Source organism: Terrapene carolina, unplaced genomic scaffold (genome assembly GCF_002925995.2).
Source record: "Terrapene carolina triunguis isolate 2854851 unplaced genomic scaffold, T_m_triunguis-2.0 Scaffold211, whole genome shotgun sequence".
In the NCBI taxonomy this organism is placed as follows: domain Eukaryota; kingdom Metazoa; phylum Chordata; order Testudines; family Emydidae; genus Terrapene; species Terrapene triunguis.
The window spans coordinates 681,691-702,969 of NW_020664562.1; the positions used below are offsets into that span (position 1 = coordinate 681,691).

General features: G+C 49.7%; 1 protein-coding gene across 3 annotated transcripts in view; it reads left to right on the forward strand.

The window, feature by feature from the left end:
• The window catches only part of CACNA1E (calcium voltage-gated channel subunit alpha1 E), a 211,045-nt gene that overhangs the window by 80,979 nt on the left and 108,787 nt on the right, over window positions 1-21,279 (forward strand). For all 3 annotated transcript variants that reach the window (XM_026656079.1, XM_026656080.1, XM_026656081.1), the window contains exon 7: window positions 14,283-14,386. In XM_026656079.1, coding sequence (XP_026511864.1) covers window positions 14,283-14,386 — 104 coding nt within the window. The remainder of the gene's footprint in view (window positions 1-14,282; window positions 14,387-21,279) is intronic.

Genomic DNA, 21,279 nt, shown 5'->3' on the forward strand with positions numbered 1-21,279 from the left:
CAGTATTAATGGGTCTCTGTGTGGGTGAATTTAAGACTGGGTGGAAAATTCCTAGACGTCTTGCCAGAGGCATGAAATGAATACAAGCTCTCCAGCGGCCCATGGCAGACATGACTAACCATGAGGTTTTCTTTGCAGAAAGGTACAGATTGGCACAATTATAGGCCAAGTTTGTGTACACATCATTTTTTTCCATCACAGCACAATCTATTCCATGAATAGGTCATGGAAAGCTGGTGATGGTAATGATTGTATGTTATACCAATCAAACTCTGTGCATCTTTGGCCTGGATTCCAGCACCAGTGAGTGACTATCTGCTAATGTAGACGAGTTTGTGCAGGAGGGTCCATTGCATACAGGCTGCAGAGACTTTTGCTTGTGTTTTGGGGGGATAGGTGGATTTGGCTACTTTTCTGGTCAGGAAGTTTAGGCTATAGAAATTCTGAGGCAGGGACTGTCTGTCTGTGTAGGCCCAGTGGAGTCTTGATCCCTGCCTGGGGCCTCTAGGTGCTACTGCAGTACAAAAAGTAACTCAGAAAAGGAACAGAGACTAGCTGCTAAAATGGCACGTTTGTATTTATTTTTAGGTAGGAGAGGGTCCCTCCACCCATGGCAGGTGCATCCCATATGAACACAGATCGAGGAAGGATTTTTTCATAGATTCATAGATTCTAGGACTGGAAGGGACCTCGAGAGGTCATCGAGTCCAGTCCCCTGCCCGCATGGCAGGACCAAATACTGTCTAGACCATCCCTGATAGACATTTATCTAACCTACTCTTAAATATCTCCAGAGATGGAGATTCCACAACCTCCCTAGGCAATTTATTCCAGTGTTTAACCACCCTGACAGTTAGGAACTTTTTCCTAATGTCCAACCTAGACCTCCCTTGCTGCAGTTTAAGCCCATTGCTTCTTGTTCTATCCTCAGAGGCTAAGGTGAACAAGTTTTCTCCCTCCTCCTTATGACACCCTTTTAGATACCTGAAAACTGCTATCATGTCCCCTCTCAGTCTTCTCTTTTCCAAACTAAACAAACCCAATTCTTTCAGCCTTCCTTCATAGGTCATGTTCTCAAGACCTTTAATCATTCTTGTTGCTCTTCTCTGGACCCTTTCCAATTTCTCCACATCTTTCTTGAAATGCGGTGCCCAGAACTGGACACAATACTCCAGCTGAGGCCTAACCAGAGCAGAGTAGAGCGGAAGAATGACTTCACGTGTCTTGCTAACAACACACCTGTTAATACATCCCAGAATCATGTTTGCTTTTTTTGCAACAGCGTCACACTGTTGACTCATATTTAGCTTGTGGTCCACTATAACCCCTAGATCCCTTTCTGCCGTACTCCTTCCTAGACAGTCTCTTCCCATTCTGTATGTGTGAAACTGATTTTTTCTTCCTAAGTGGAGCACTTTGCATTTGTCTTTGTTAAACTTCATCCTGTTTAACTCAGACCATTTCTCCAATTTGTCCAGATCATTTTGAATTATGACCCTGTCCTCCAAAGCAGTTGCAATCCCTCCCAGTTTGGTATCATCCGCAAACTTAATAAGCGTACTTTCTATGCCAATATCTAAGTTGTTAATGAAGATATTGAACAGAGCTGGTCCCAAAACAGACCCCTGTGGAACCCCACTCGTTATGCCTTTCCAGCAGGATTGGGAACCATTAATAACAACTCTCTGAGTACGGTTATCCAGCCAGTTATGCACCCACCTTATAGTAGCCCCATCTAAATTGTATTTGCCTAGTTTGTCGATAAGAATATCGTGCGAGACCGTATCAAATGCCTTACTAAAGTCTAGGTATACCACATCCACAGCTTCTCCCTTATCCACAAGACTCGTTATCCTATCGAAGAAAGCTATCAGATTGGTTTGACATGATTTGTTCTTTACAAATCCATGCTGGCTGTTCCCTATCACCTTACCACCTTCCAAGCGTTTGCAGATGATTTCCTTAATTACTTGCTCCATTATCTTCCCTGGCACAGAAGTTAAACTAACTGGTCTGTAGTTTCCTGGGTTGTTTTTATTTCCCTTTTTATAGATGGGCACTATATTTGCCCTTTTCCAGTCTTCTGGAATCTCTCCCGTCTCCCATGATTTTCCAAAGATAATAGCTAGAGGCTCAGATACCTCCTCTATTAGCTCCTTGAGTATTCTAGGATGCATTTCATCAGGCCCTGGTGACTTGCAGGCATCTAACTTTTCTAAGTGATTTTTAACTTGTTCTTTTTTTATTTTATCTGCTAAACCTACCCCCTTCCCATTAGCATTCACTATGTTAGGCATTCCTTCAGACTTCTCGGTGAAGACCGAAACAAAGAAGTCATTAAGCATCTCTGCCATTTCCAAGTTTCCTGTTACTGTTTCTCCCTCTTCACTAAGCAGTGGGCCTACCCTGTCTTTGGTCTTCCTCTTCCTTCTAATGTATTATAGACTCATAGACTCATAGACTCATAGACTTTAAGGTCAGAAGGGACCAATATGGTCATCTAGTCTGACCCCCCGCATGATGCAGGCCACAAAAGCTGACCCCCCCACTTTCCCTTAGCTCTGCTGTTGAAGTCTCCAGATCGTGATCTAAAGACTTCAAGTCGCAGAGAATCTTCCAGCTTGCGACCCCTGCCCTATGCTGCGGAGGAAGGCGAAAAACCTCCAGGGCCACTGCCAATCTACCCTGGAGGAAAATTCCTTCCCGACCCCAAATATGGCGATCAGCAAAACCCCGAGCATACAGGCAAGATTCTCTAGCCAGACCCTCATTTTACCAGCGATGGCCGTTATTGCCTAATTGATTAGAATCACGTAATCCCATCAAACCATTCCCTCCATAAACTTATCTAGCCTAATCTTGAAGCCAGAGAGGTCTTTCGCCCCCACCGTTTCCCTCGGAAGGGATAAAAAGTCTTCTTGTTCCCCTTTATTCCCGTAGCTAGTTTGAGCTCATTTTGTGCCTTTGCCTTTTCTAATCTTGCCCCTGCATTCCTGTGTTGTTTGCCTATATTCATCCTTTGTAATCTGTCCTAGTTTCCATTTTTTATATGACTCCTTTTTATTTTTTAGATCATGCAAGATCTCGTGGTTAAGCCAAGGTGGTCTTTTTCCACATTTTCTATCTTTCCTAACCAGCGGAATAGCTTGTTTTTGGGCCCTTAATAGTGTCCCTTTGAAAAACTGCCAACTCTCCTCAGTTGTTTTTCCCCTCAGTCTTGATTCCCATGGGACCTTACCTATCAGCTCTCTGAGCTTACCAAAATCCGCCTTCCTGAAATCCATTGTCTCTATTTTGCTGTTCTCCCTTCTACCCTTCCTTAGAATTGCAAACTCTATGATTTCATGATCACTTTCACCCAAGCTGCCTTCTACTTTCAAATTCTCAACGAGTTCCTCCCTATTTGTTAAAATCAAGTCTAGAACAGCTTCCCCCCTAGTAGCTTTTTCAACTTTCTGAAATAAAAAGTTGTCTGCAATGCAGTCCAAGAATTTGTTGGATAGTCTGTGCCCCGCTGTGTTATTTTCCCAACATATATCCGGATAGTTGAAGTCCCCCATCACCACCAAATCTTGGGCTTTGGATGATTTTGTTAGTTGTTTAAAAAAAGCCTCATCCACCTCTTCTACCTGGTTAGGTGGCCTGTAGTAGACTCCTAGCATGACATGTAGGTTGCAAAATTGCTCTTGAATTCCACTTAATATATTGATTTCTTTGGATTTTTAAAAGCCCAAATGAGGCCTTATTTTATATTCTGCATGTCCCTTACAGTTAGTTACAAATGCAATCTCAAGAGAAGGGTTCCAGCAGCAACCCCACGAACTATGGAAGTAGGCATAGCTAATAGAACTGTACAGGGTTCATGTAAATAAATCCCCATCCCCTAGACATCCACTCCTCCAACAGCGATTTCCTCCCCTGGAAACTGAATTAAAGAGACTAGACTTGCAGCGAGCTCTGAAAGGCAACAGGATTGGGCTCTTTCTGATCAGAGAGTGAGCACATGCCAAAGGCCCATGTGAAGACCACCCTGCGAGGAGCCCCCTTTCCATTGCACTGTAGGGGATTCTGCTCAAGCACTGTTGCGCAGCTCAGCAGTGTTAGTATGACACAGGGAGATGGTCAGTCAGGCCATTTATAGGTCCATGGCTAACACCCAGAGAGCCAGTGCAGATCCCCAAGCTAAGTATCTGAATCCAAAAATCCAGTGCTAAAGACAGAATAAAATTTGGAGCTGGTGGGGTGAGGGAGTGGGAGAGAAATGCTAACAAAAATGAAATACCATGGTGAAGGCTGGTCCTGATTGATGCTGAGCACTCCCCGCTGGCCATGAGAATTGCAGGGGATCAACCCCAGTCAGGATCAAGCCCGTCTCACGTGTGTAAATCAGCCCAGGCAACGTTCTGTGCTAGCACTAGATTCTCTTCCACTAGAAAACAAGTTACTCTTCTTGAATTGAAAGGAAAAAAAGTTAAACTTACAGTGCAAAAAGGGATCAGAACCTAAAACCACCATATTCAGCTAGCCCCTAAAAGCGTGTCCCTTCTCCCTCCAGCCTACCAATCTTCTCTCAACCCTCACAGGCTGCTCGGCCTGTCCTGGGCTCGCTTTTCTAACCACTGTCTTTGCACATGAATCATTGATGTTGCAAGGATTATAGTGTAGATCGAATGCAAATCATTTGGGTTTGGTGGAGACATGACAGCACGTGTCAAAATAACACAAACACAAGAGGTCATATGGCTAGGGTTAGGACGTGCTTGGTTTCCTGTCGTGATGGGCTTCAGTTGAGAGGTGTGTGTTTATAATATATGCACCGCAGTCCTTTATTATCCTGTGAAAGCTGTGCTTTTGTAGCAGTTCTCTCTGCTAAAGGGCCAGAGAAGGAGCTGTCCATTTCGGGCTCAGTCCTGCAAGATGCTGAGTGCTCTGGCTCAGATCTAGCAAAACACTGAAGCTTATACGTACCTTTAAGCACCTGAGTAATCTCAGTAACTTCTGTTTAAGGATGGGTGTAAGTGCTTTACCGGGGGAGAGCCAGGTTGCTCAGCACCACGCAGAATGGAGGCCTCAGCTTTGCCAGTAGAGGAGGTGAGCTTCAGAGCTGCTAGACCAGAACTTAGATCTTGTTAATGGCTGTAAGGATGATGACAATGTTATGTAGACCTGAGCAGCCGCCATGGGGACTACAGCTGGCTGGAACCTTTGTGGCCCCCACTGTGTGTGTTGGCAGCTGCTCTGGCGCAAAGTGAGCGTTAAACCTCAGTGCTAGGGAATCACCCTGACTCGGCCCTTGCAAGGGGACCCGGCCCTGGTACAAAGCAGGTGCAGTTACACCAGTGGGCTGTGTGAGACAGAGGGCTGGCTGAGCCAGTAAGGGGCAGGCAGCGGCTTGGGGTTGGGGAGCACAAATCCATCCCACATGTGTCCCCCAGCTGAGGGCCTTGGCAAAACTGGTGTGAATTAGGGGAACTACGATGCTACTGTGCTCCCCTTGAGATGGGCTGGGATCCAACTAAGCAGCAATATCTAACAAAGCCATGCTCTGTTTCTGCCCCCTGATGAGACATGCCCCATACCCAGTGCCAAAGCAGCTGAGCTGATTGCTGGTGGGTGAGGTGGGGTCCTTGCCCCGCCCCCGACGGCCAGTGTTTATCAGGAGGGGGAAGGGGCATTGCAGGTTAAGATGTGGGTATGGCACTAGTGCAGATGTGGGGGGCCTTACGGCAGCTGTGATGAGAGAGGGAATGTGGTCCTAGGGGAGCTGTTCCACTGTGAGTGTATTCAGACTTTTCCTTGGGAAACGCTTGTGCCCATTTTCAGGTGCAGCAAACTGAGATTCTCCTTTGCCCATGTTCTCCTCTCCCAGTTCCCTGAGCAGTGGGGGCAGGACCGTCAGACTAGAGATCACCTTAATCTTGCCAGGTTCTGCCACACCTGCTGATAGCCCTGGCTAGGCTGGGATATCTGCAGAGGGGCTGTCAGAGCAACGTCTCAGGGCTTCTGAGGATGAATTGGAATTCCTTATGTTTGGGACTCAAGGAAGAGCAGTGTGGTCCCATGGAGAGGGCACTGACCTGGGGCTCAGGACCCCTGGGGTCTCTTCCCCCCTCAGCTACCATCCACCCATATCAGACACTCCTCTCTGGTACCCCTCCCAGTCTAATGTATTTATCCTCTACACCCCTGTGAGGCAGGGCAGGGCTATTGCCCTGCTACAGAGGGAGAAGAGAGGGCCAGAGAGAGTGACTGGCTTGCCCAAGGTCACCCAGGAAACCTGCCCTGCTCCATGGCCTTGGGGTGAGTCCTTCATCCTGTGCCTCGGTTTCCCCAGTTTGCATAAGGCCAATAATCCTGAGCCACCTTTATACAGCGCTTTGAATTCCACAGATGACAACGTGTTCTCTGGGCGTTATTATTAAGTAATAATCCTGGTGAAGTCGCTTGTAATCTGCTGCTGAATGCCGCTCTATAAGGTTGCAAAAAAAAAAAAAATCCCAGGGTTCTGAATTCCCTGGGAAGCCTCGCTCCAATTGAACTCCCATCTTTAGCCTCACTAAATCTCTTTGCTGGTTTCCAGCGGCTAGAGAGGGCTGCGCTCCCATGCGAATGTTCAGCGTGCCGTCTGAGGTCTCTTTTCAGCGAGTCAGTCAGGGAGCAGGATGTGTTGCGTTGTTGAGCTGAACAGCTATTTTTATTTCTCCAGGGGATAAAGTAAATGCCTTTTACTCAAGCGTGGGCCGTGCCCAAGTACAGCGTGCAACTGCCATAGAGAGTGTCCGGCTCACCAATCAAAATCTTTCCCTTATTGTCTCCAACATCCTTCTCGTTCCCCTGCTCGGTCTTGACCCAATTTACAACCCCCGCCCCCAATTCCATCTTCCCAACACACTGTATGTAGTTTGCGCTAAACTAGCTGTGGGGGGGAAGAGAGAGTGCAAATCGTGGGGAGAGGTCTATCTAAATCTCCCCTCCTCTAGGTAGTTTTAACTCACCCTCCATATCAAGTGCAGGACATGTGTAAATAACACAAGCAATCCGTCTTGTTCCCTGTGTGATCCTGCGCGGTTCTGCTTGCTTGGTCGGGAATGTTTGCTCGCTGTCCTTGCCAGCCACAGGGAGCTGGTGGGAGGAAGCGTTGCATGACGAGGCAGAGCTCACCTTGTATTCTGATGGTGGGGTGATCCGCGGCCAGGCTGGTAGCTGGTGGAAGGGAGTTTGTAGCTGTGGCCAGCTGCAGAGAGAGCCCCGATCCATCACCCAAAGTGTAGTTAACGTCAGTATACCTAAGGCACAGAGCTGCCATGGTCCTGGGGAAGCAGCTGACCCCTGAGATTGCCAGGTCCCCATGTGCTGGGGACTGCCAGGAGCATCTGAATGTGGAGCTTGCTTGACTTCGAACCTGCAGCCCGGGAGTGTCCCAAGGCTTTGTGACAGTGACTCCTCCTACCACGCCTCTCCCTCTTGGGATGCTGAAGCCCCAGGGCAGTCAGGCATCACTGGCATGGCTGGAAATCTTTTGGGCACCCAACTGCCCCCTGAGCCCATAGGCTCCCAAATGCCTATCTGCACCTGGCCAAGCTTTTGAAGATGTTTCCTTTAGCCCCTCTATGCCTCAGTTTCCCTGTCGGAAGAACGGGTGTAATACTTTATAATGCGGGGGTGCTGACGAGTGAGCGTAAAGCAGTTGGAGATCCCCTGACAGAAAGGAGGGTGGGGGGAAAAGCCAGGATCAATCTTTGTTAAAGGCTCTCGCTGACCTGGGACTCCACAAGCCTGGGCATTGCCAGAGTCACTTTGCATGTCAGAAGGAAGCTTTGTGGTTTGTCTCCAAGTTACTGCATTTCTTGTCTCCCTCCCCCTTCCCCCCCACCCCGGCTCCCTGTCCCTTTGGTGCGTCGGGCAAACACTGTCTCCCTCCAGCTGGTAAAGTCCATGGTGATTTTTCATCTCTGCTCCTGCTCTGAAGAGCACTTAAAACACAGCTGCAAATGCTGCCGGCGGTGTGGCTGGAGCGTCCTGGCAAATCCATGAGAGGCTGGCATTTGGGGGAGCAGCAGAAAGACTGGAAAGGAGACTGCTCAGTGGCCTGGCTAATTAGAACTGGGGACCTGGGACTTCTTGGGAGGGGTCAGGCCAGATGCTCTGGGTGATTGGGAAAGGAACAGAGAGCTTCCAGATCAGGGGTGAGAATCTGCCCCGGGTCAGTAGTGACAGAAAGTTCTTACCTATTTGCTATTGAGTCTGTTTCCCATTTAACGGGTGTCTGTCGCTCCCACACATGTGCACCTCTCCGGCACTGACATGCAGAATGCCCGGATATGCCCCCTGCCTAGAGGAGTGTCTCCTCCTCCATGACTGGAGGGGGATGGCTGCATGGCTGCTGCCCACGCTGTGCCTCTTTGGTAGATAAAGAGAGGACTAAAGAGTCCAGCACTATAAATCTGGCACTGGCCCCCCTGCAGTCAGTTCACATAAAAGCATGAAGGAAATAAACCAGACAGTCCCTTAGGCTGTGACCTGGAACCCAGTTCTTCTTGGCAACTTTGTCCTGATCTGTTTTACCTGGAGTCAGAGTCCCCAGCACTGTCTAGGCCAGGTGCATGATTATCTAGGTCATAGTAGTGCATAGAGGCCCCACTTGAGGTCAGGGCCACGTTGTGCGAGATGCTGTCTGAAAACAGAATAAGTCAGTCCCTGCCCCAAAGAGCTTACAGTCAAAATGGGCTAGACAGAGAGGGAAACAGAGATGTGAAGTGATTTGCCCAAGGTCACCCCATAGGGCAGTGGCAGAGCTGGGAATGAACCCTAGTCCAGTCCCCTACCCACTAGGCCATGCTGCCTTAAGCATCTAGTAATGGCCAGGGTGTCTCGTCATCTACACTGGGGTGGGGGAGAAGGTGGCTTAATGCAAAAGGCAATGTCAATATTAGGGATGAGTGAAACAGTCGTCACCCCAATCTCAGACAGAACCTCTGTGCTTTCAAGCCTTGATAGATTTTGATCAATTCTGCCCTTCGTTGTGATTCATTCCTGTGCACCGTTACCTTTCCTGGTTCTAGCTGGGGCTGGGAGTGGCTGAGTGGGCCCAGATGAGGGGGCATTGGTAGGGATCCAACCACTCTCACGTTCAGCACACCCCAGACTCCTAACTTCCCAGAGGTTTGCTTCTATCAGTCGTTGTGGTTCCTGGAGCTACCACCCAACACCCGTGTCTACCCTCAGATACTGCCTCTCGTTATAGACTCATGAATGTCAAGGCCAGAAGGGACCATCATGATCATCTAGTCTGACCTTCTGCACATTGCAGGCCACAGAACCTCACCCACCCACTCCTGTAACAGGCCCCTATTCTTTGGCTGAGTTACTGAAGTCCTCAAATCTTGATTTAAACGCTTAAAATTACAGAGAATTCCACCATTTACATTAATTCAAACCTGCAAGTGATCTGTGCCCCATGCGGCAGAGGAAAGCGAAACCCCCCAGGGTCTCTGCCAATCTGACCTGGGGAAAAATTCCTTCCCAACTCCAAATCTGGCGATCAGTTAGACCCTGAGCATGTGGGCAAGACCCACCAGCCAGACACCTGGGAAAGAATTCTCTGTAATAACTCAGAGCCCTCCCCAGCAAGCTCCAGTTAGGAGGCAGCTATCTGGCTCAGCCCACTGCTCGGGAGGGTTTCACACCAGCTAAGCTTTGTGAGGGCCTCAGGCTGATTCCCACAAAGAACATGTGTGAAGGGGGAAGCTTGGACGGCTGGGAGGCCAGCTGGAGGTGAGATTGCTTGTTACCATAGGGCGTGGGGGAGTGGGAGCTGTTATGAGAGTTAGGCCATTGGGAGGAATCATGATGCTTGTCAGTAGGGGCAGGGAAGGGATGGCTCCCCAGATCCATCTTTCCAAGCCATGGTGAGCAGCAGGGCACAGGGACATGCTTGGAAGGGAGGATACCAAGGGAAGCTCTCAAAATGCAGGGCCTTTGGAGAGACGTGTGAAGGACTGGAGGGGGAATGAACCTCTGCCTCGCACCCAAGCCCAGCCTGGCTGAGGGCAGATGCCTTTGGAGAGATGGGAGCTTTGCTTCCATTTTTCCAGTGCTTTACGAACTGGGCTTCTCCTCTCATCTGGCTTTGATTTCGCGTCTTCCCCAAAGGACTTGGGAAAGGCAAGAGATGCCCCTCTTTGCACTGCCTGCAAAGTGTGGAGAGACACGGGTTCTAATCCCCCCTCCGCCACCGCCTCCTCATCCATCCGCCCATCTCTCCCGCGCTCCTCTCCGGAGGTTAATGTGATAATTGCCATGTGTGACTGTTTACTTCAAGAGGAGGTGGCACCGCCCCCAGCTGGGCAGGTTCGTCAAAGAAAACATTGCCGCTGCGTCACGGCTGAAATTGCTGGTAATTGAGACCATTTTCCCGGCACAGGTGCACCACCGCCCCCAAGCTGCTTTCACCGTCTGTCATGATCCCCCTCTCGTTTGTGTGTCACTCTCAGTAATTAGAGTCTGCAGGTGAGGAAAGCGAGGCAGAGACAACAAGAGAGCGACACAAAGCCTGGGAGCATCAGCAGGCAGGTCTTAGGGCAGAGAGACAGGCAGTGACTGTATGTCACTTGGGAGGGATCAGGGAATGGGCTGTCTGCCTCCGTGGCAGGAGATGGCTGGGCAGCTGGCTTGGAGAGGAGCCTCCTTCTGATTCGGGCGTGTTTTCCACCCACTTAGCACTGGAGAAACGGCTGTCGGGTGCGGGGCACTGGAGTATTAGGCCCACGTTCGTGAGCGGGAGGGCTCCTGGACGGTGGATGTAGTCCCATCTGGCCCTTTTTTACTACCTCCCAGCACTCAGTGTCACAGTCTGTTCTGGGCTGACGGCAGGAGCTGCTTCAAAGCCTTGATTCAGTCTTTTCAGGAGCATTTAGTGCATTTGAGTCACTTTCAATAAAAGCCTTTGGGAGGCAGGGCAGGGCTGGGGGGCACAGAAAGTGAGGAAGCAATGTCACAGCTCAGGGGTTTTAGCCAGCAATTTCTCATCTCCTGTTAAGAGGTTTTTTTTCCCCCCCCTTGCAGATTTTTTTTTTTAGGCCGCTCTTCCAGTCTTTGGAGATTACTTTTCTTTTTGAAGAGACTCACGGTTGTCCCTACACTGGCCGATCTGGAGATGCGCTGCTGATGACTCAGATGAAGATGAGGGCTTAATTAGCGTTAGGAAAAAAAAGAATTGTTCATTCCAACAAGATTGATGCCACCTCCCCCAGACGGTCACGTTCTGCCGCATCACTGCTCGGGCCGGTGTCATGCGCAGATGACTTGACAAGAGGACGAATGGGAACTGGGAAGTGGCAGGGAGGTGGAGAGGGGGCACTGCTTTATTAAAAGGCTCAGTGAATAATTGTATTGAGATGTCATGGAGCGATGCTCGCTAGAAGCCTTTTAAGCTGATATGGTTTGGCCCTGTGGTTAGTGCTCTCCTGGGTGCTGGCATCTTCTCTTTCTGTTTCTCTGAGTCTCACCAGTGAGGCTGTAATGCAACACGGTCAGACTAGACGTATGCTTGGAATAACCCCAAACTGGAAGGACAGATGGCACTCTGGGACTGGTGGAGGAGGAAAGGGGAGAGGCACAACATTTCAGGCTGGGTTTGGCACTGTGAATCCCTGTCTGTACCGAGCGAAGAGTGCCAAGAGTGTGCTACCGTCGTGTGGGGCAGGGGAGGACGACTTGAGATCCCCTGAGGTGACTGGCTCAGGCAGACGCTGTCAGCTGTCAGAGTCTCTGCTGCTTTTCAGTTGGGGGAGGCCTTCTGAGGGGTTCTAGGTGATGGAGGGGGAAATGGCTTCCGAATCTAAACTCAGTGTGTGAAATGAGCTGGCTGGCCTTGGTCCTAGGTATTCACCCACTTTCTCAGCTCACTGGCACCATTGTCAGTCCCTGTGTAGGAGAGGCTTAGCCCTGAAATAATGGGTGATTGAGGTATGTTATCAGAAACAAGAGGGCTGGAAGAGCAGAGGGTCCTGAAGGTCACGATGGAGATGTATTTATACAGCAGTTTTGAGGGGGCTGGCCCTGGAATAGCAAGGAGATGCTGCAAGTCAGCCTTGAGGGGCGCCAGCAGAACAGTGTGACAGGGCCAGGACTGGAGAAGCAGAGGCTGCTCTGTGGGTCAGGCTGGCAGAGCTGTGTGGGTGAAGTTTACACGGCACTTGTCTGCTCCATGCCTGGCCTGAGCCAGCATTATCAGCTGCACATCTGGAACAGCAATAAATGAGTCAAACTGCCACCTTTCTCCCTCCTCTCAGACAGTTCTTGTCATCAGTCAATTCCTTTTGGGATAACGAGGAGAGGAGCAGTGTGTCTGTGCCCGTTTCCTCCTTTGGCACAAGTCCTGGTTCCATGTTCCAGTCCAGAGGAGGAAGGTTGTGTCGGAGGAACGCTAGAAGTCCCAAGCCAAATTGAGACTGCTGCTTTCTTGCCACACCAGAGCAGAGAGCACAGAACTGCAGGAGAGGTGGGGAAGAGAAGAGAGGTTCCTGGTTTGTGTGCATGGGATGACCCATTTTAGGGGAAGGCTGGGGCTGTTCCCATTCTGCCCCTCGGAGGGCAGCATTTGCAATGTGGAAGGAGACTGAGAACCTCCCCTGGTTTGCTTATAATGGAGCAGATTGCAGCTGCCTTCTCTAGTATGCCAAGGCACGGCCTGCTGAGACATTCTGTCTCAGGGTACGATTCTCCATCCTTTATTTGGATCAAGATGAAACATTGCTTGGTAGGACTGGTAGTGTCTGTGGCCATACTCCAGCTCAAGGCTCATAGACTTTCAGACCAGAAGGGACCATCGTGATCATCTAGTCTGACCTCCTGCAGCTAAATTGGTGCCATTCTCTCCAGTGGCCCATGCCTGGCGTGGGCTTCCAGCCGCATTAGTTCTATTCCAGGAGACACAGACATGAGCGATATTCATTTGTTTGTTATTTGACTTGTGCTTCAGTAAGGCAGTGCAATAGCCAAGGCCCCATGTATTGTGGGGTGAGGCCCCCTAAATTCTCTGGCACAGCCTCCAGCCCACGGCCTGCAGTATTTGTCCCCTTTGCACCCCAGCCCAGCTCAGCAGACAGCCTGCTGCGAGGAGCCAGCCCAGCTAATGAGTCAGTTTAGCTCCCTCCCTTCCCTTGGGACATGGCTGGAGGGAGTGGCTTGGGGAGAAGCACTGGAGCAGAAGCAGAGGAACTGGGACTCTGGAAGAGTTTGCATGCAACCCCCCCAAGTGCCCAGCTCCTGATGTTTGTGTAAAGATTTGGGATAAAGACTCTTCCTCCGCCAGAGCCGGGATTCTGGCTTTATGCCACGGTGTGCAGTGTCAGAGCAGGCACTGACCGCTCTCTTTCCCTCCAGGCAGGTGTGGCTCGGCATGCAGATCTTTGAGCATTGACTGTCCAGGAAGCTCATAAGCCAGCAGCAGCTCAGTACCATGTCACTTGTTCTGTGCTGGGCACTCAGTGCTTTCCATGCAGGCCAGTTCTAACGCTCACAGCTCCAGTTCCCTTCTCAACCTCGCCACCACCTGGCCCAGCTCTGAGCCCAGCCCCTCAGCCCCACTGCAGGTGACTGCTGCACATTCCCTGGGGAAACAAGGGCAGCTGAGCCAGTTTAGAGCAGCTTCCCTCCCACGCCTCAGTTCTCCTTCTCAGGCCTGCTGTGGTGCCGCTCTGCAGATATCCCGGCTCCCCAGACCCCTGCCCATATCCATCAGGGCAGTATGGGGAGCAGAGCTGTCTGAGCATGGCACGGCTCCTCCGCCTAATCAAGCCTAGTGGTGAGAGCTCCAAACAACCCCTCTCCAAGGTGCTACAAGTGGCTCCTCCCTGGTTGGATCAGGGCAGGTCTGGATATGCTCTTGGCTCAGGACAGGAAGATGCCAAGCCAGTTTCTCCCTCTCTGGCTCCTGCTCTGCCCTTTAAAGTGCCGTACAAGGGGGCCTGTGCTGGTGAGCTGCACCTGACAAGGACAGTACAGGACAGCACAGGCAGGGTGGAGGCAGGGGGCAAAGGCTCCCATCCAGTGCTGGGTACCAAATGGCAACTTCAGTGAATTACATGGGGTGGGAGGGTGGCATAGTCAGTTCTATGGCACTTGGGCAACATGCAGGATTCTGCAGAAGGCTCCGTGGCTGTGGAATCCCGGGGCACACAGGGCCCTGGTTATAGACCCTGGGGGATGAAGTAACCGGAGCCCTTCATGGTCACACAGAGGTGGAATACAGTGTAACGTTGTTGTTTTTTCCCTTTCAGACCAATGATGCCTTAGGAGCCACCTGGAACTGGCTGTACTTCATCCCCCTCATCATCATCGGCTCCTTCTTTGTTCTTAACCTTGTCCTGGGAGTGCTTTCCGGGTAAGCAAGCTGCGTTCCCCTTCTTTTGGGTCCATTAGCCCCTGTTAACCCTGCTGTGTCCTGATCCAATCACTGGTTGCTCTTGGATTAGCACTGGGGTATTTGGGAGCTTGCTTGGTCTGCAATAGTGTTTCTAGTGGGGTCCCAAAGAGATCTGTTCTTGTCCAGGAGCTACTTAACATTTGTATCATTGACCTGGAAGAAAACATAAAATCATCACTGATCAAGTTTGCAGATGACACAAAAACTGGGGGATTGGTAGATAATGAAGAGGACAGAATGATCTGGATTGCTCAGTAAATTGGCACAAGCAAAGAATGTGTTTTTTTTAACATGGCTAAATGTAAATGTAGACATCTAGACACGAAGTATGCAGGCCACATTTGGGGATGCAGGACTCTCTCCTGGGAAGCAGAGACCCTGAAAAAGATGTGGGGGTTGCGGTGAATAATCCGCTGAACATGAGCTCCCAGTGCGGCACTGTGGCCGAAAGGGCTCAAGTGATCCTGGGATGCGTTAACAGGAGAAGCTGGGGTAGATAGACTCAAGGAGCTCAGTGTATTTAACTTAGCAAAGAGAACATTAAGGAATAACTTGATGACAGTCTCTAAGTACCTGCACGGGGAATAAATATTTCATAATGGGCTCTTTAAACGAGGAGAGAAAGGTCTAACACGATCCAATGGCTGGAAGTAGAAGCTAGACAAATGCAGACTGGAAATAAGGTGTACATTTTTAACAGTGAGAGGAATTAACCACTGGAACAATTTCCCCAGGGTCAGAGTGAATTCTCCATCAGTGACAATTGTTAAATCACAATGGGATGTTTTTCTGAAGGATACACTCTAGGACAGGGGTAGGCAACCTTTCAGAAGCGGTGTGCCGAGTCTTCATTTATTCTCTTTAATTTAAGGTTTCGCGTGCCGGTAATACACGTTAACGTTTTTTAGAAGGTCTCTCTCTCTAAGTCTATATTATATAACTAAACTATTGTTGTATGTAAAGTAAACAAGGTTTTCAAAATATTTAAGAAGCTTCATTTAAAATTAAATTAAAATTGTTCCCTCCATGGCTGCCTGCTCAGAAGTGCAGCCACTAGTGGAGTAAGGAAGGCCCCCTTGATGCAGCTGTATCAGCAAGACTAATGTATCTCACGCCTCCTGGTCCCTCCCAACTCATCGATGTGATTGCACTGCTGCTGCTGGCCAGTCCTCTTTTGGTCTGGGCAGGATGTTTGGTATTATGGTATAAGTGTCTCTGGAGCTTCAAATGCCACTTGAAGTTATCGATCGCGCACAGTTCCCTTGACATGGCCCCAGTCTCACCAGACGTTTACTTTTCCAAAGAAGAAAACACTAGGTTTAGAGTTGGCTTTGTCTCGCCCTTCTGGACATTCTCTCTACTGGGCTTAGTGCACAACACAGACTTCTGCCCTCCACACCACCTTCCCTCCTAATCCTCAACACATCAGCTCTACACATCTCAGCAGCTTCCCCGGGGGAGGAGGGTGCCACAGGTTGGTCACACAGTCGGTCATTTGCCTAGCAGGCGGGCTGCTGGGCCCTGTCACTCATTCCAGCCTCTGGTATGATGTGAAAGCTCAGCCCATTTCCAGCCTTCCTGAATCTCCCAAGCTGTGCTAAGCAAGAGACAGACAATGTAACGGGCTCTGGTGCCATACAGCCAGCTGCTACTGCCTCATTGTGGTGTTTGGAGGCTCACCCAGACCAGGAAGGGGTTCTGTCACCACCTGCCCTGTAATCTTGGGGTGACTTAATGCTGTGCTGCCGTGGCTGAAAGCGCTAACACCAGCAGCCTGCCCACAAGCACAAGGTCTCATCCTGGCTTCCACCAGCCCAGTTACTCCTGGCTGGGTGACCCCAATGGCCATTTCAGTGCCGAGTCTCCCCAAATCTGTCCTCCCCAAGTTCTTAACTACCAGACACTCAAACCTTTCCCCTCTGGTTCACTCCCCACCCCAAAGGTGTGAAACCAGCCCCCCAGGTATCAGTTGCTTTGGCTCCCACACTCCACACAGTTTGCACACTGAGACCTGCTTGGGATAAAAATAAACACAAGGTTTATTTACTAGAAAAACCACAGATTCAGAACTGAAATAGTAGTGGGGAGCAAACACATACCGGTTACACAGAAAAGAAACATAAAAGATGCAACCTCAGACTTTACACTTCTGTATTAGATAAAATCCCTTTGCTAATACAAGTTATCTATTACCATTGAACAATTTCCCAGCGTACCACCAGCCTTTCATGGATAGCTTCCCACCTACAGGCTGTGCCTCAAGTTCTGAATGCCTTTTACTTCCAACCCCATCCATATTTAAAGGATTTGCAGGTTTATTTTCTTCAGTCATTATAGATATTCAAAGTGGGGAAATCCTCAGGTGTCTCAATGTCTTTCCATTAACTTCAGTGGCCCAGCATTGTCTTTTCCTGGATTGTTCAATGGATCATTATTCATTACTTGTCTGGTGTTGTGTAAATACCTGGTTTGGAGGGTACTTCACCTTCTCTGATTGCTCACTGCCCTGCTGTGAGGTGGAGCCGAAGTTTATGAGCTCAGTTCTCTAAATATACATGAATTCATAACCATGCCCTGCACATGTCTCATAATGATCATTAAGTTCAGATACAAGCTTTAATAAAAGACCTTACTCGATACATTTTTATAAAACAATACCATTGGCTCCAACCAGTTGACTCAGCTGCTTATTCTTTGGGGTTCAACTCCCCTGTTCTCCACTTGGGGTCTCTGGACCTGCATTGTCACTCGTGTCTCGCTGTTATGATTGATGCAGTGCCACATGATGCTTTGTGTTTGGGGATGAAGATATGTTGAGTCATCGAGATGGGACACTGTCTTGGTACCACAGGATCATCATGGAGGGCGGTTGCTCCAAGTAGCCAGCCAGAGCACTTATAGTTCCATCACTACTAGCACTACACATGTACTTTGCTCTCTCTATTCTTGTCTGGCTCCTCAACCCCACCTAGACAGGGACAGTCAGCACAATGTGAATGGAAAACACAGTCTAGAGGGTCTTTCAAGGGCTGGTCTGAGCCAGCCATGGTGCTGGGATCTCTTTTAAAGCCAGGAATGGCATCTCCTTTGGCTGGAGAGCTAAGAGCACTGTAGTGACAGATGCCTCATGAGCTTCTGGAGGAGCCCGTGAAGCTGCAGCGGCCAGGGACAACTGGTGTGCAGATAAATCCTGAACTGCGAAGTGGCATTGGCAGCAAGAGGCTGAACTGGAGTGTTTCCTTCTCTTGCGGGCTTTTACCTGGGTGGTTCTGGCTGAGCAGCTGAGCCATCTCACTGTGGGGCAGAGCAATGACGGCAGGAAGGGCTGGCTGTTCTCTCCTCGGTGTGAAGTTTGTATTTTAATGTAGCCTGCCATTTGATGCCAAAAGCCGTCAGGGAAAATTGTCTGGATCGTTGTGTTCCTGGGGGGAGCTGACGGGAGGGGAGCGAGTGTGTGATGTATAGTTTGGGTGTCAGGTGGGGGGGTGTTTGAGGTGTAGGGTGTGGGCACACAGAGAGAGTGTTGGTAGGCGGGGCATAGAGGGATAGACCTGTAGCGTGTGCTACTGGCTGGTTAGCTATGGAGCTTGTGGATCAGGATATAGGGCATGGGCGTGGCTATGACGTGTATGGCTGTGTCTACAGTTGGAGCTAGGGGTGTAATTCCTAAATAGACATACTCGTGCTAGCTCTCCTAGAGCTAACATGCTAAACAGAGCAGTGCAGCTTGGGCAGGGGTGAGCAGCAGCTCAGGCTAGCCATGCTGAGGGGGCACCCAAGGTGGCTAGTCCATGTTACCTCTTGCTACTGCCTGTGCTACCGTGGCTACATTTCTATCTTCAGCATGCTAGCTTGATGGGACCTAGTGTGAGTCTGTCTACGTGAGCTGGAAATCACACCCCCAGATCCAAGTGAAGCCATTGCCTGCGTGTGAGAGAGTGAGGTGAGTATAGGATGTGGCTATGTGTGTTTGCTCCTTGTGTGTGGGAGTGGAGGGGGTGACTGAGCTGTGTGTGAGTGGGGGATGTGGCTAGGAGTGTGGGGTGTGGCTGGGAGAGCATGCTGTGCCTGAGCAGTATGTGAGTGCAGGGCATGACTGTAAGCGTGGGGTGTGGCTGAGCTCTGTGTGAGTGCAGTGTGTGGCTGTGAGCGCTGGGTGTGGCTGAGCTGTGTGTGAGTGCAGGCTGTGGCTGAGCTGAGTGTGAGGTGTGGATGTGCTGTGAGTGAGTGCGGGGTATGGCTGTGAGTTCAGGCTATGGCTGGGTGTGGGGGATGTGGCTGAGCTGAGTGTGAGAGCGAGGTGTGGATGTGTTGTGTGTGGGTGCAGGGTGTGGCTGTGAGTGCAGGGTGTGGCTGTGGGTGCAGGGTGTGGCTGAGCTGAGTGTGAGTGCAAGGTGTACATGTGCTGTATGTGAGCGAAGACTGTGGCTGTGAGTGCTGGGTATGGCTGAGCTGTGTGTGAGTGCAGGGTATGGCTGTGAGTGCAGTGTGGATGCTTTGTGTGTGGTCTGGTCTATACTACCCGCCTGAATCGGCGGGTAGAAATCGACCTCTCGGGGATCGATTTATCGCGTCCCGTCGGGACGCGACAATCGATCCCCGAATCGGCGCTCTAACTCCACCAGGGGAGGTGGTAGTAAGCGCCGCCGACAAAAAGCCGCAGAAGTCGATTTTGCCGCCGTCCTCACAACGGGGTAAGTCGGCTGTGATACGTCGAATTCAGCTACGCTATTCACGTAGCTGAATTTGCGTATCTTAAATCGACTCCCCCCTGTAGTGTAGATGTACCCTGTGAGTGCAGGATGTGACTGTGAGTGCAGGCTGTAGCTGAGCTCTGTGTGAGTGCAGGGTATGGCTGTGAGTGTGGGGTGTGGATGCTTTGTGTGTGAGTGCAGGATGTGACTGTGAGTGCAGGCTGTAGCTGAACTGTGTGTGAGTGCAGGGTGTGGCTGAGCTCTCTGTGAGTGCAGGGTGCGGATGCTTTGTGTGTGAGTGCAGGGTGCGGCTCTGAGTGCAGGGTATGGCTGAGCTGTGAGTGCAGGGTCGGGTGCGTGTGGACAGCAGCATTGTAACCGTTTTACTTGTCTCCGAGGACATGAGAGTTTAATGAAACCCATTAGCTGGGGATTGAAGAGAAGCAGAGCTTCTTGTCTCCATGGTGATGAACCATGGATGCACCAGCATGTCCTGAAATACTGTCAGAGGCTTAGAGCATGAGATGAGCAAGAAGAGAACAATTTCAGCAAGACAATCTCCTCCTTAATCCTCGTTTTCCATCATTCCGGAGGTCTGCACAGAAGGACTGAACTGGGGCTGTCCAGGGACAGCCATGTGGGGGGCAGAACATGTATCCCACAAGCTGACTTTCCATTAGTAAAGCCCAGGGAGCTCAGTGCAGGTGTGTGGGCTTCGTAGCCCAGTGTGCTGCTCTGCATTGTGACACGTGGCGTCATGCTGGTAGGACAATAATAACTTGACACTCCAAATGCCTGGGAATGAATGGATGCAGCCTTTCTGGTTTCTGGGGTGGCTCAGTGCTTGGAAGGGCCCTTTTCTGTCGTTAGTCACCTAACACATCCAGGCAGCTGGAGAAGGAATGAGTTATGACAAGGCCACCACAGAAACAGCAGTGTCTTTTGTGACATGCATAATGATCATTGTCCTGTACTATTTGATGTCGCCTCTGAACACCATTGAGACACCATGAACCACTAGGATAATGACTTGGATAGTAAATAGGGGGTTATGGAGGGAGTATAATAGCTGTAATGTCAGATAAGTGTTCCTCAGGTGTCATCCACTGGCTGATTATGTCAAACCCAGATGTTTGTCTGACGTTAATATCGAAGAGGAATAATCAACTCAGTGTCCCAGCTTAGTGCTAATGGGAGCAGTGGTAGAGATGCTATGGTTGGCATTATGCCTAATTCATTTCTCCTCAAGTTTCAATCCATGGTGGTACTCTTCTTCGTTTCCCGTTCTAAGTGAGTACCGCTGAATTGTTGTGGGATACCACCCCACAGGCAGCTATTACCCAGCGCTAGACGGAATAATTCCTGTTTGTGAAGTTGGTAAAATGCTCTGGGATGTTTCAAGGTTCAGGATCGAAAATTGGAACTGTCCTTTCTACTCTTCTCTCAGATTAGCTTACAGAGCTGGGCGAAAGTTTTCAGTTCAATAGTAAATTCACTGAATAATGCAGTTTCGGGGCGTTTGAGACTATTGGCGAATTTGTGTAAAATTTGTCGTATAGTTTCAGCTGAATAAAACAGAGGGGAAAAAATTCTTAAAAGTCTAAATGACCCATTTCAACATTTTGTTTTGAAATGAACTGTTTTGTTTCAAAACACCATTTTGAAAGGAAGTTCAAACAGTTAAGTTTGACCAAAACTAAACTTTTTCACTTTTTTGTTTTGGCGAGAAAAACCAAAATATTCAGTTTAAATTTGAAGCAAACCAGATATTTTTGTTTTTTTGATGTCTTGGTTTGGTCACTGAACTAAATAACCAGTTATTCCCTCAGCTCTCGCTGATGTCGGAAGTGGTCCCACTTTCTGCTTGTTCCTGGTGGTCTGTAAAGTAATTCCATATGTGGGTGATCTTCTCTATGTGGAAAAGTAATCCCTCACAACAGTAGGCTCCGTGGGGTGTAAATCTGCTGTCTGTGGTGGCAAGGAAGAGGTACGCTCTCTTTGCCTCCTTCATGGCAATGATGGAGGTTTCTAGGAAAGTTGGTCCGAATGTGTCTGTATCAGACTTCATTTTTTCATCTCTCATGCTTAAGCTTTCTTCCTCCCGTCTTTTTCTGTCATAGATCGTTCAAGAACGGTGGCAATCTGTGTGCGCAACGG